Genomic DNA, 14,278 nt, shown 5'->3' with positions numbered 1-14,278 from the left:
TTGCTGAAGGGAGAATAGTCTTAAGTCAAAATATCATGATTTTCATTTATCCAAAATGAAAATACAACTGCATTTTCATGAGCTCTGACAGTCAATTGCCATTAACTGGCAGCATAAAGGGAGAAGTTGCCTCAAAACAGTAGTGAAACCAGACATATTTTCAAAGAAAATATTACTGCAGGTGTGTGATATTCTATCCAGCACATCTGGTCAATGAACAAAGACTCTATACTATGACAACTTTATTTTTAATATATCTGAAAATCAAACATGTATTATTTCTCTACCAATGCAAATGACAAAAAGGAGCAGCAATGTTAGTGCAAAGCAGCATACTACAGGTAGAAATCTCCCCCGACCACACACAAAGTGGAATTATCAACATTTAAAAGTGAACATTTTGAACAGTCTTGCAACAAATGAAAATATATTTATTTGGTTCTTAAGTTCAAAATTACCAGGTTACAATGGCTTTCTACCTGAGGAATTCAAACAAATGTAACGAAAACACATTAACAGACTTTTAGCTAATTCTTAAAGCACTATTAGTAACGCATACAAGGAAAAACGTGAAAACACCTATTTAAAAAGACACAGATTAAAGTTCCAGCCCTTCACTGGATATAGGAAAAACATATGAGAAAACTTTTGCACCACTTAAATAACAGCACAACAAAGAATAACAGTGTTTTAACAGAAAGTGAGTATCACATTTTCAGTTCTAAATCATTCCATCCATTTGAAAAGTTCAGGAATAATTGTTCACATCCTTGTTTAAGGCCTACACACACCAAAAAGACAGATTTACTCAAATCTAGAATGCATTACCACAAAACATAAAAACCTAAAGTTGTATAGAAAGTAAACACAAAACCAGTATTTTTACTTTCTTCTAGGTCCCAGGATAGTATTTAGACCAAAATTTTACATAGAAGTGACTTAGCACCAATTCTATTATACAAAAAAATTTTTTAATTGCACATGCTGTATTCTGCAATGTATTTTTTATGTCTGGTTACTGAGCAGCAAATTGTTTTCATGCCTAAAATCTCTGCAAAGAAAAATTATCAAATGACAGAAGACATTGAGTTGTTTTTTTTTTCTCTCTCTTTTCCAAAACAAGCATAGCTGCTTTCCATTACAAACCCATAATGTTCTTTGTTTCAAGGGCATGAAACATGAAAAAAAATAGGGAGGTTGGGTCTCATTGGAAAAGAATAATACCTGGTTGCCACAGGTTGTCTGACAAAATACAAGCTGTTATAATTTAAAGGCTACTCCAGACAATAGTACTCTGAACATTAATAGTCATTGCTAGTCCTTAGAGGAGAAAAGGCAATCACCCTAGGAGTGATTTTTCAGATTGGACAAGCCAAGCCTAGTTGATTGCTTGTGTGACTCTGATGGCAGAGTCACTGGCTTGCAAGTAGAACTGAATACAAGAGAGCCAACAAATAAATGAATGATTTGAAGATTTTCTAGGTGTTTCAGATATCAGGTTGCTCAAGAGTCTGGTTACAAGCACACATCGTGCCTTATTATTCTGGGCAGCCACATTGACTGGTGTCCTACTTTGGCTTGACCAGCTGGTCCTTTTCTATGGACTATCAAGTAAGGACTATTTGAAATGAATCATGTAATATGAAAATGTTGCCTTCCATTACTTTGTGGATTAAAATACCTTTTCCCGCTGCAGGCAGTCTAATGTCATTGAGGTCTTCAATTGCCATGTCAGCTATAGTTTTGTTGGAAGAAAAAAAGTCATCTACTGCCCCCCCTGAGTTCCTAAATCCAATATAAGGCAGAATGACTCAGCCGAGCTTTCAATAGAACATGCACTGCATTAAGATGTATGTCTTTACGAATCTATAAAATATATCAATTTAAAAACATATTCAAGGAGTCCAAAATCAGTATGTAAAAAGATAAATTGCTTATGTTAAGAGTTTACAAATTCTGCACACATACAATTTTCCCCCCACTAGAAAAGTATGGGCTTTACCCTTGACTCTTCCTAACTCCATGGCATTATTGAGGGTTGAGGAGGCACTTGTTACTGTTTTATAAAAGTCAGTTTGGGGATATTCAGCGGCTTTTTACAAACTGATGTCACCCAACCCTGAGTGAAAGGATTACATAAACTGAAATGAAATACTGTCACGTCCTCTCTTCCCAAGTGCCATTTTTGGTGCCCCAGGATTGTTCAATATTTCCTTTGACAAAGCCCAAGTTGTATCACTTCAATCCTGTTGCTTTTCTACGATGGAATGACATGGGGTTCTTCCAAACAAAACAACTCTGCTAATGGTCCACTTTCTGTGTCAGCCTCAAAAGACAATCTGAGCCCCTTTTAGATTCTTCTTCCAAGGCTTTGTTTCTAAAAGGGCAACTCTTCGAGTCATATGAACATATTAATAAGATTAATTTCCTTCTGATAGATGTTCAAGGAACCCTCTAATGTCATGAAGTCCAGTGTATGTTCTAGGTGTCATCTCTCTTCTTTTATCTATAGGTATTTCTAGATAAAAGTCAGGAAAGTTTGTTGCTGCACATGGTGTTCGAACCAAATCAAAGAATAAGTAGAAAGATCCTTATGCATTCACTGCCATCCCTTTGAAGATAAATGATGTTAAATAATAATGTTATGACAGCTGAAGAGCCGTAGAGGGCTATCTTAACTCCTCTCAATGTTAATTTGCTCCTTTGATGGCACCAAATTAAAGCTGCAATCGAACTGTAGAAATGTCTGTCCTTGGATAAGAAAGTTTTGCAAGCACATTGTTTTAACAAGTTTTTTAATTGGGATGTTTGGTGTTTCCAGTTTGCTAACACATCTGCCACACACACACACACACACACACACACACACACACACACACACACACACACACACTTTGATCTATGCTTTATACTTTGGCAAGAGAAGCAAGGTTTTGCATTTGACCTTGCTCAAGCTCCTAAGGTGTTTGCTCTCTTGCTCTGTAGTTGCTAACTACATAGCTATATTTGGTTTTAAATTTTCTTCTTGCAGATTTTTACTGTGAATAAGGGTTTCCTGATCTAAGAAACCTTCAAAACATTTGAAAATAAAAAGAACTAGTGAAGTTGTTTCTTAAATAGCTTCTATAGTCAATGCGCTCCAGACTGTTATGTCTAATGTAGTAACTATCAGAATTCAGCATGAAATCTCCAGAATACTCACGTCTTTTCATCTTTCCTGCATCCCAGTTATATTCTGACCTCCATGGTATCTCTCTTCTTTTGGGAAAACCCCACAAATAGGAAGCATTAGCACTTTTTGATGATGTTACCGGCACTTGAAAGAGCCTATAGTTGACTCTGTGGTCAAATGCACTATCACTAAGCTGCCTCCTCTTTCCTATGACAGTGTCTAACTGGTCACTGGCACTGGATTTGTGGTGGTGGCTTTCATCAAATAAGTATTGGGGAGCCAGTATTTCCCTCTCTTTGCTGTTGCTGTTCTCATTTCTAATGGAATTGTTTTTACCCTCAAGCCACGAACATCTCAGTTCATAAGCAGACCTCCTGCTTGGTTTCCTAAGCTTGTATTCAGAGTATTTTTCCTCCCCATCATGTTTCCACTCTGCATACAAGGCCTGCTGACTTGACATAATTTCTGGATCACAAGTGATGATTTCATCAGCATCAAGACATCCCTTTTCTGGGCAGCTATCATACGTGGCCACAGACTTCTTTTTCTTCTCTTTGTTTACACTAAGATTATCACTGAGACATTCAGAATCACTGCTAATTTCCTCTAAGAAATCTCTCAGCTTCAAATCAAAGTCTGCTGACCTCTTAGATGAGGAAACTTGGCTTTGACTTGTGGATATGGGATCCTGGACTTGGTAAGCATGAGTCTTTTCCAACAGATGACTCTTTTTATCAGTTGGGGACAGGCAATCACCAGCTTCACTGGCTGTGTCCCTAAAATGATGTTTAAACTTCTTTGTACATTCTTCAGCATAATCCACTTTTCTTTTCTTTTGTGATATATGCTCAGGATCCCAAGAAAGATCTGTCCAGAGATCATTTTCTTGTACCTGTTCTCTCCTATCTAGATGTTGCATTTGGCTCAAACTGGTTGAGTGATGCTTATGTTTTCTCAGATTGATTTGAAAGCTATTTCCTTTCACAAGAATGGTTCTCTTCCACTGACATGTGCTTGTTATGTGACTTGGTTCTAGGCAGATGCGGGCATATTTTGGAGTTTGATAATGGTTTAAAAGATAGTCAATAAATTCATCTGTTTCATAGATCTTCTGTTTCCTGCTATGGTCTCTCTCAACGAATCTGGAAGAATAGGAGGTATTAGAACCATGCTGGTCTTCTTTCTCAAGAGATTGACCTTGAGTCATTATAATTTGCAAGGAATTCTGTTCACAGCTCAAACTTTTATTGTATTCATCAGTTAATGATTTTCCAGCTCTCTCTTTTCTTGCTGAATATCTTATTTTTCTCCCCCCAAGGTGGTGGGAAGATTTACGCAAGTGAGCTCTAGCTCTTTTCTTCATTTTTCGTTTACGTTTATAATCTGACTTGGAAACGTGGTATCTTAGCATTTCCTCCTGATTTTGAAGATACTGAGTGTTTGGTTCTTCTTTCTTCAGAGTTCTTGACATGGTCCCCAGAGCATGATGAGCTTTGGAGCCTGCAATATTCACCTTCCGTGGGTAAAATTCTTCAGACTCCTTCAAAGAAAAAGGTTAAAAATCTCACATGAAAAGCTCAACAGGTTAAAAATCTCAAAGAAAACTGTTCTGAAGAGGCTTCTAATTACACCTAGGGTAGATCCAAATTAGAAATAATAGCACACTAAAGAAACAGGAGGTACAAAATTAAATGTCTCCATCTAATAGGAGCTGCTTTGACTAGGTCTGTGCCTGTCCTTCTGTTAGAAAGCACCCCGGTTTACATACCTTCAAAAGCACATAATCCCTTTTTCCTTTGTTCACAAATTGATGGGTCTACTTACTGTTCCAGGTATTGTGCTCAAGGGTGGGAACCTGAAGAGGAATAAGAAATGCTCTACAGCACTCCCTGGGGCTACAGTCCTAGAACAAGAAAAGACTGGTGGGTGAAATATGTGTCTTAAAGGGTCAGTTGGCTTTGTAAAAGCCAAACTGCCTTTTTGGGTTTTATTCCGGCCTCTTCCTAGGGATTACAAGGGAGCATGTCTCTGACCTGCCCACCTCGGTTGGAAACAAGATAGCAAGTACAAAATATGGCCGTGACAATGGTGCTGTCTGCTGTCCATGACTGCAGGGCAGGTGAAAGGTGTGGACTACGGCCCCCACCCTGCTGGGAGAGCTTGTACTGAGCTCCCACTGACACTCGGCACAAATCAGGGCTTAGAGTTTACCCAGGACTTGGGATTGAAATTTGGTACCACACACATTGAAAGAGAGGAATTCTTCAAAAGAAGTCACTTTTGGCAGTCATTAAGGCAAACTAACGGAGAAGGCAATGGCACCCCACTCCAGTACTCTTGCCTGGAAAATCCCATGGACGGAGGAGCCTGGTAGGCTGCAGTCCATAGGGTCGTGAAGAGTCAGACACAACTGAGCAACTTCACTTCACTTTCACTTTTCACTTTCATGCACTGGAGAAGGAAATGGCAACCCACTCCAGTGTTCTTGCCTGTAGAATCCCAGGGACAGCAGAGCCTGGTGGGCTGCTGTTTATGGGGTCGCACAGAGTTGGACATGACTGAAGCGACTTTGCAGCAGCAGTAGCAGCAAGGCAAACTAAAAAAGATTCAGCTCGCCTTATTGTCAAGATAAATGTGAGGTTTTTCTTACCCTGATTTCATGCAGTTTGATGGGCCATACCAATGAGAAAAAAAAAAAAAAAACAGGTGAGATGGCACATATACCTAAAATCAACTCTACTGAAAATGAATGCCATTCACTCTTGATGTTTAAGAACACTGAATGTGGCTTTTCAAATGAACGCTTTGGTCTTTACTCTGGGGCATCTGCTGAGTCTGGTTATCTTTAGGAGGTCAGTAAGTGGGAGAACAAAAACTTCCCCAGCTGAAACTCTCCAAACAAAACAGCTGGCCTGTGATGTGAGATATTCTTAGCAAACAGTTGAAGACTAGACTAACATGTCTGTTCAAGGCTCTCCTTTCCCATCTAATCCTGCCACTGATGAATGGCCAGCGAAAGGTAATGTAGGACTACAAACTCCACATCCCTCCTATTGGCATTTTCTGTTATCTCCATTAGCAGCTTAGAAGAGTAGGTGTACAAGCTACACTGCTCTGAGTGACATCATCCCAAAGTTGAGAAACACAGTGTGTGTGTGTGTGTGTGCGTGCGTGCACGCCAGATGGTGGAGCTGAGACCCAACCCCTTCAGAGAATCTGAGTATCCCTTTGGTTAATGCAAAATTGTGGTTGTTAGAGACCAGCCTATTGAAAACAAACCTCAACGAATACAGTAAGTCTTCCATGGCCACTGGTTAAACAATAGGCTGCTGTTTCAAAGTAAAGGTCGTCATGACTCAGAGAGGTCACTAGCTACCCAAACCAAAGAACAATGGAGCGAGAGCCTTACTACAATTTTCCTCAGGAGTGCCCGCATCAGGTAGAGGGCTTCCAGGTGCCTCTGGGTCAGTGGGATCTTCCTCTTCTCCAGGTCTTCGGAAGAGTTGGACCCTGGTTGGGCCTCCACTTTGGCGCTGTCCTTCTGTCTCCTTTGCCGGTGCCTGTCCCTTTCCTTCTGGGTGCGTCTCTTGACTCTGGCCTTTCTCCTCTTTTCCTGGACCTTCCTCTCCTCTTTTCTTTTTCTGGATAATGATTAAGAGAGTAAACCCTTCAGAAGGTGTTTATTGGGCAAAAGGGTTACTCTCTTCCCCACTACCTCCTACCTCGCAGGAGTTCCCCAAAATCTCCAGCTACAACACCCCAGGGCTCGACATTAGACCACTGATGACAAAAGACACATCAGCCGAGGCGAGAGATGCGTGACTAAGTTGGTCAGTTAGAAACACGCACAGGAGACCTCATGCAGAGAGAGTGTATTTAAAAAACAAACCAAGATGACTACTGAATTCAAAGGAAGGGCCTCAACCTCCTCCCGCCCCCAGCACTTTCTCAAACCAGAAGCAGGGACTATGGGATCTAGCTTTCGCAGTGATGATTCCATTTCTCTTGAGATCAAAACCTTCCCTGAGCTGGTCACACAGACAGATGCAAATGAAAGTAAGTCAAGGCACTCAGAAAATCTTAAAGGTGAGAACTGGTCTTTAGCGCATACTCCTTAACACAATAAAGTGTTAGTCACTCAGTCATGTCTGACACTCTGTGACCCCATGGACTGTAGTCTGCTAGGCTCCTCTGTCCATGGAATTCTCCAGGCAAGAACACTGGAGCTGGCAATTCCTTTCTCCAGGGGATCCTTCCAACCCAGGGATTGCACCCGGGTCTCCCACATTGCAGCAGATTCTTTACCATCTGAGCCACTCAGCACATTATCATAAAAACAGGCTAATTTAGAAGAATATGGGCTTATTTTTCTGTTTTCTGAATATTTAAGATGTTTTGGTTAAGTTCTCATAGAAGCATGGAAACCTGGGGGGTGGGGGAAGGGCAGGGGAGGACAACTGCCTGAGGGAGGACCAAGCCCCAAACTGGAGGATGAGCTCAACTGCATGATTGATCTGGAAATTTGGGGGGAATCATTACCTTTACTGGGATCAGTTTCTGGCCAAGTTTCACAGCCAAGACCTTAAGTAACTCTTAGCACTCCGCCAGCCAAAAAACGTGAGAGACACAGGGAAGACTACTCTTAAACTCCTATAATTTGCATAAAAGGCTGGAAGAATAAACCTGCAAGGGGAGGAGCCAGGAAGGAGGTAAAACTGGTTTTTGGAGCCCTGTAGTTCTGGTCCAGTTGTCCCTTCTTGGCAAACCCTTGACAATCCAATGATCCTTTCTAGTCTCAAGCTCCTAAACTGGGATACAATGATAAGCTCAAAGAAGTAAATACATAGGCTGCTTAAGTTCACAGAAAGAACTTGAGCCAACAAGAAAAATGGTCTCAACAGATCCTTCTGGGTTAGTTTGATTATTGATCATCTTATGAAAGAAAATCTTTTCCAAAACAGAAAAGAATTTTTCCCCAAAATTTCAATGGATAGGCAAGGTAAAATTTGGTAAATTTAGGTAAACTGGTGAAACTTGTAAGTTAGCAGGCTAGAATGTTCATGCTAAAAGTACCTGGCCTTTTTTTTTTTATGATTATTAACTCCTAGACAACCTAATCTGGTTGGTCCTACTATTCATCATTACTTGCTCCTCCTGACAAGCATACTTTTAAAGTATCTTGTTTTTCACTGCTTTCTCCTTTTGGTTTTGTAACAGTGTAATGGAAAGACAGCAATTTTCTAATGGGTACCAATTCCTGCTCCCCCCACCATGCTATCTATTAAGTGAACCCATTCACCTGAAGAGATAAATCTGTAAATCAAAAGTTTAAAAACAGACAAAAAACAACAAAAGCAACAACAACAATGCTCTTCGTTGAACTTGGTCTCCTCACCTTTCAGCCTCTTCCTCTTCTCTTTTCTTTGCTTTTTTCCTCTCTTCCTCCAATTCTTGTAATTTCAGCCTTTCTTGATTTCTCTTCTTTATAGCTCCTTCGCTGAAGTGTTTGGTTGTATCAAACATAACCTGCTCTCAAACAATTCAAAGTATCATTAGAAAAGTTTGCCCGCTGGCTGGGTATGTCCCAGATCAGACAGCTAAAACTAATTTGTACCTGTCAATGCCAAACCAAGTGAATTAAAAATGCCTTCTCTGCGTCCCAGTACCCATACAGTTATACTGCCTCCCAGTCATCTCTCAAACTGTCCTTGTGGGGTTTCTAGAACTTTCTTTGGCAGAACTTTTGAGGAACTCACCTGACAGCCATATGTGACATCATAGTGCCTGTGTGGACACAAGTTCTAAGGGATGTGAGTATATTGCTTCTGGTTTGTTATACTGATTAACTGAGCTATTAATAATGTTTTTTTTTTTAATCAGCAGAGATAAAAACAGTCCAGAAATGGGGTGGGGGGAGCAAAGATGTAGGAAAATTGACCAAAAGAGATACAAGATCTGACTATAGTAATTATTAAACAACTTTGCAAATCGAAAAATAAAGTAAAAGTCAGATTGAGGCACTACAAATAAATCTGCCTAAAAAATATAAGGATGCAGAAGTAGCTATTTAAATATGCATGAGTGACAAACACCAAATTCACCATCACAGTTACCTTTGAAGGGAGTGAGCAGCCTTGACTGAGGATGGTACACAAAGGGGAACATGTTCTCATTCCACTGGTAATGCTTTATTTTTTAAGCTGCAGTGGTGCGTGGGTGGTCATTATAGCATTTGCTAGATCTTTTGTCAGACTGAATAGCTCCTAAGTTTCAAACATATATTTTAACCCAAGAAGCCTTACACATAACACACACACACACACACACACACACACCCCTGAAGCTACTGAAGCTGCAAGTTCAAATTCACACTAAAGACTGATTTAGAGAAAAAGGGTTTAGCTGCACGAAGGTTTCAAGAACAAGATAACCAGGCATTCAGACAGTCATGAAGCAGTCTTCATGCTGGACAGACAGACTGACTTTGAGAGGAAAGGAACCAGGTTTGTTGGGATTCTGTTTTAGAATTTACCTGACAGTCGTCATTAATGTATAGTTAACTGTGACCCCCACAGCAAAGAGGGAAAAAACTGCCTTTTCTTGTTTTCAAGCTGCATGTTGCCCTTTCCCAGCAACTTGTCAAATGGAAGAAGCATATGAGATACTTCCATAAGGACCATGAAGAATTCTTTAATGTCCCCAAGGAGCTGGGCAGAGCCCTGGACTATAATAACCATCACTTCAAACCACAGCTGGCAGCATGGCTGACAGTAGGAGAATGCCCTAATCATGATGATATTTTGTCCCCAAAAAACACCCATTTATTAATGACAACATAAATCTTTACATTAGCTCTTGATCAGAGCCTCCAGGGTGGTCTAAGGAAATCTGTTCCAAAGGCTTCCTTCTAGCTTTTACTCAAGACCACCTGAACCATGGGAAATTTTTTTTTATAAAACCCTGGCTGCTCCTTACCTTGATGTTACATGCCAGAGCTTTCCCATCATCTCCTTTAAGCATCAGCTTCATCCCGCGGAGGGACTCCATGGCCTTTAAGAAGTCAGTTGACTCTTGGTACTGTATAAATGCCTCGAACGTCTGCAAGCCAAAGTTGAACCCCCCAAAGCTCCCACTGGTTATAACCTCTCGGTAGGGGTCGAGCATTGGGATATCTACATTCTTGATCTTCCCAAAGCTTTCAAAGACCACCCGAAGGATCTCTTCACACGGCTTCTCCCCACTGGAACCTTTGGGAGCAAACCACTTGCAGGGCAGCCCTTCGAAGTATATGGAATTTGGACTCTTATCATGGTCCTGCTCTTCAGACCCATCACCCATCGGGATGGCCCCATTTTCCTTGGGGAAGTGCTCCCACTCTCCCTGGGCGTCTGTCACCATGACTTTTAAGTCTGTTTCCAAGCCGTTTAGCTTGATGATCTTCCCGTGCAACTTGGCCTTCAGGATTTGAACCAAGCTTCGCGTTTCCGCCTCCCCCTCAAATCGGATGAAGCCCCTGGTGCTCTTGGCGAGCCGCACAGTGGTGAACTGGTCAGGACAAATCAGGCTCTTCAGCTGGTCCAGAACTTCCCAGTTAGACACGGGTCTCGAGGGTTCTGGGCTCTCAGGGAGCAACACATTGATCATCAGCTTTGCTATGGGCTTGAGGTAGAGGTGCTGAGCTGCACACAGTTCCGTGGCCTCTGAGTTATCATACACCACTGTGACCGTCATGGTATCCAAAGGAAATCTGAGAGGGTGAAACGGAACTGTTAGGATACCAAGGGAGGGAAACACAGATTCAGCTTTTGAATGGTGCTAGCATAGAATTCTAGGGACGGGGGAGCCTGGTGGGCCGCCGTCTATGGGGTCACACAGAGTCGGACATGACTGAAGCGACTTAGCAGCAGCAGCAGCAACAGCATTTGTTGGATTTAGGTCAAACTGAAGGGAAATATACACTACCAGGAGAATTAAGGTTAGAGCTAACATTTGTTTAATGTGTTTTAGAGTTTCTATAGACTGTATCTCAGTTTCCTTAACTGTAAAATAGAAACAATAGGATTTTAGGATGGAGTAAATGGGCAGAGTCCTTAGAAGAGTACCCCGCACAGCAAGTTCTCAATCACTATAAGCTGTGACTATTATTTATGCTACTTTATCTCTTTTGGTTCCTGAAGCAACCTGTGAATAGGTATTTTCATGCCTGTTTTATAGATGGAGACATTCAGTGGATTCAGGAAAATTAAATGGCTTGCCCATGCAGGAGGTCTTACAAATAGCTGACAAAAGAAGAGGAGGAAAAGGCAAAAGAGAATGGGAAAGATACACAGAGTTCCAACTAAATCCAGAGTTCTAGAAAATAGTAAGCAGAGATAAGAAAGGTTTCTTAAGTGAATGCAAAGAAATATAGGAAAACAATAGAATGGGAAAGACTAGAGATCTCTTCAAGAAAATTAGAGATACCAAGGGAACATTTCATACAAGAGGGGCAAGATAAAGGACAGAAAGAGCAAGGATGTAACAGAAGCAGAAGAGATTAAGAAGAAGTGGTAAGAATACACAGAAGAACTGTACAAAAAAGTTACTAATGACCCAGTTAACCACAATGGTGTGGTCACTCACCTAGAGCCAGACACCCTAGAGTGTGAAATCAAGAAGGTCTTAGGAAGCATTACTATGAACAAAGCTAGGGGAGGTGATGGATTCCAACTGAGCTATTTAATATCCTAAAAGACAATACTATTAAAGTGCTGCACACAATATGCCATCAAATTTGGAAAACTCAGCAGTGACCACAGGACTGGAAAAGGTCAGTTTTCATTCCAATCACAAAGAAAGGCAATGCCAAAGAACGCTCAAACTACGTTACAATTGTGCTCATTTCACATGCTAGCAAGATTATGCCTAAAATCCTTCAAGCTAGGCTTTAACAGTATGTGAACCAAGAACTTCCAGATATACAAGCTGGATTTAGAAAGAAAGAGGAACCAGAGATCAAATTGCCAACATCTGTTGGATTACAGAAAAAGCAAGGTAATTAAAAAAAAATCTACTCCTGCTTCATTGACTACACTAAAGCCTTTGACTATGTGGATCACAACAAACTACGGAAAATTGTTAAAGAGATGGGAATACCAGATCACCATAACTGTCTCCTGAGAAAACTGTATGCAGGACAGAAGCAACATTTACAACTGGACATGGATCAATGGAGTGGTTCAAAATTGGAAAAGGAGTGCATCAAGGCTATATATTGTCACCCTGTTTATTTAACTTATATGCAGAGTACATCATGGGAAATGCCATGCTGGCTGACTCACAAGCTGGAATCAAGATTGCTAGGGGAAATATCAACAATCTCAGATATGTAGATGATACCATTCTAATGGCAGAAAGCAAAGAATAACTAAAAAGCCTCTTGATCAGGGTGAAAGAGGAGAGTGAAAAAGTGGCTTAAAACTCAACATTCAAAAAACTAAGATCATGGCATCTGGTTCTATCACTTCATGGCAAATAGATGGGGAAAAAGTGGAAAACAGTGGCAGATTTCATTTTCTTAGGCTCCAAAATCACTGCAGTCAGTGATTGCAACCATGAAATTAAAAGACGCTTACTCCTTAGAAGAAAAGCTATGACCAACCTAGACCAACCTAGACAGAATATTAAAAAGCAGAGACAAGGTCCATCTTGTCAAAGTTATGATTTTTCCAGTAGTCATGTATGGATGTGAGAGTTTGACCATAAAGAAGGCTGAGAGCCAAAGAATTGATGCTTTCGAACTGTGGTGCTGGAGAAAACTCTTTGAGAGTCCCTCGGACTGCAAGGAGATCAGACCAGTCAATTCTACTGAAATCCTAGGAAATCAACCCTGAATGTTCACTGGAAGGACTGATGTTGAAGCTCCAATACTTTGGCCACCTGATACAAAGAGACAACTCACTGGAAAAGACCCTGATGCTGGGAAAGATTGAGGGCAGGAGGAGAAGGAGGCAACAGAGGATGAGATGGTTGGGTGGCATCACTGACTCAATGGAAATGAGTTTGAACAAATTCTGGGAGATAGTGAAGGACAGGAAAGCCTGGCATGCTGCAGTTCATGGGGTCACAGAGAGTTGGATGTGACTTAGTGACTGAACAACAATACATTAACACTCCAAGATTTCAAATCTCTAGTCTGTTGTATAATTGAGCTGGAATATAAAGTCGCAGAAAAACTTGCTTGGGATGGCACAGAAACAGGGCCAGGAGAAAATACATGTAGCACATTTATGGACATGCACCCAGCTGACAGTTCTAACCCAGGCAACTGATCTAACATCCTTTGTCCAGGTTGGTTTCCAAGTCTTACGCAGACATAATCTATTCTCATTTCTCCAGGCTGTTGACTTTCACTAAATTGAACTTTTAGATCAAGGGAAGAGAAAACAACCTCTTCTAGTGAATGACAAAGAGAATCTGCCCTCTACTTTTGGAATGGAAAAATGTCCAAACATGAGTGCTTGCTGGCATTTCATGTGAACAAGCTCTCTTAGGCTGTCCTCATAAGATCACTGATACTGGCAATTAGGGATTTCTGCTCCTCTTTGCTGACTCCAAATAGCACTTCTCAATAAAGGAGTTTTCTTTTTTAAAAGTGAAGTGAAGTGAAGTCGCTCAGTCGTGTCTGACTCTTTGCGACCCCATAGACTGGGGCCTACCAGGCTCCTCTGTCCATGGAATTTTCTAGGCAATAGTACTGGAGTGGATTGCCATTGCCTAAAGGTAGATGTATTCAAAATCTGTATCACCTGAGTTTCTCATTAATGTTAACTTCAAGGAGACTTAAACCCAAACATGTATGGCCAGATGATGGAAACTCTCAGGCAAGATTTACTGCTAAATCTTGGTTAACTTTATAGGCATAGAATTCTTTTATCACTGTTCCTGAAAGACCACTCGTCAACTCCCTTTAGGGGACAAAGTTTGTATACACTGGTTTTTTAAAAGCCACTAAATGCAGTGTCTGAACTTCGCAGGTGGCACTAGTGGTAAAGAACCCACCTGCCAATGCAAGAGACATAAGAGACGCAGGTTCGATCCTTGGGTCAGGAAGATCCCCTGGAGGAG

General features: G+C 41.1%; 1 protein-coding gene across 1 annotated transcript in view; it reads right to left on the bottom strand.

Moving 5' to 3' along the window:
- Nucleotides 1-3,032: 3,032 nt before the first annotated feature.
- The window catches only part of LOC138930842 (A-kinase anchor protein 17B-like), a 28,733-nt gene continuing 17,487 nt past the window's right edge, over nt 3,033-14,278 (bottom strand). Inside the window, exons 2-5 of the mRNA XM_070291235.1 lie at nt 10,148-10,919; nt 8,568-8,698; nt 6,582-6,813; nt 3,033-4,712 (exon numbers count right to left, since the gene is read on the bottom strand). Coding sequence (XP_070147336.1) covers nt 3,072-4,712; nt 6,582-6,813; nt 8,568-8,698; nt 10,148-10,903 — 2,760 coding nt within the window. The 5' untranslated portion in view covers nt 10,904-10,919 and the 3' untranslated portion in view covers nt 3,033-3,071. The remainder of the gene's footprint in view (nt 4,713-6,581; nt 6,814-8,567; nt 8,699-10,147; nt 10,920-14,278) is intronic.

Source organism: Ovis canadensis, chromosome X, assembly GCF_042477335.2.
Source record: "Ovis canadensis isolate MfBH-ARS-UI-01 breed Bighorn chromosome X, ARS-UI_OviCan_v2, whole genome shotgun sequence".
In the NCBI taxonomy this organism is placed as follows: domain Eukaryota; kingdom Metazoa; phylum Chordata; class Mammalia; order Artiodactyla; family Bovidae; genus Ovis; species Ovis canadensis.
This window is presented reverse-complemented; position numbering and strand designations above follow the sequence as displayed.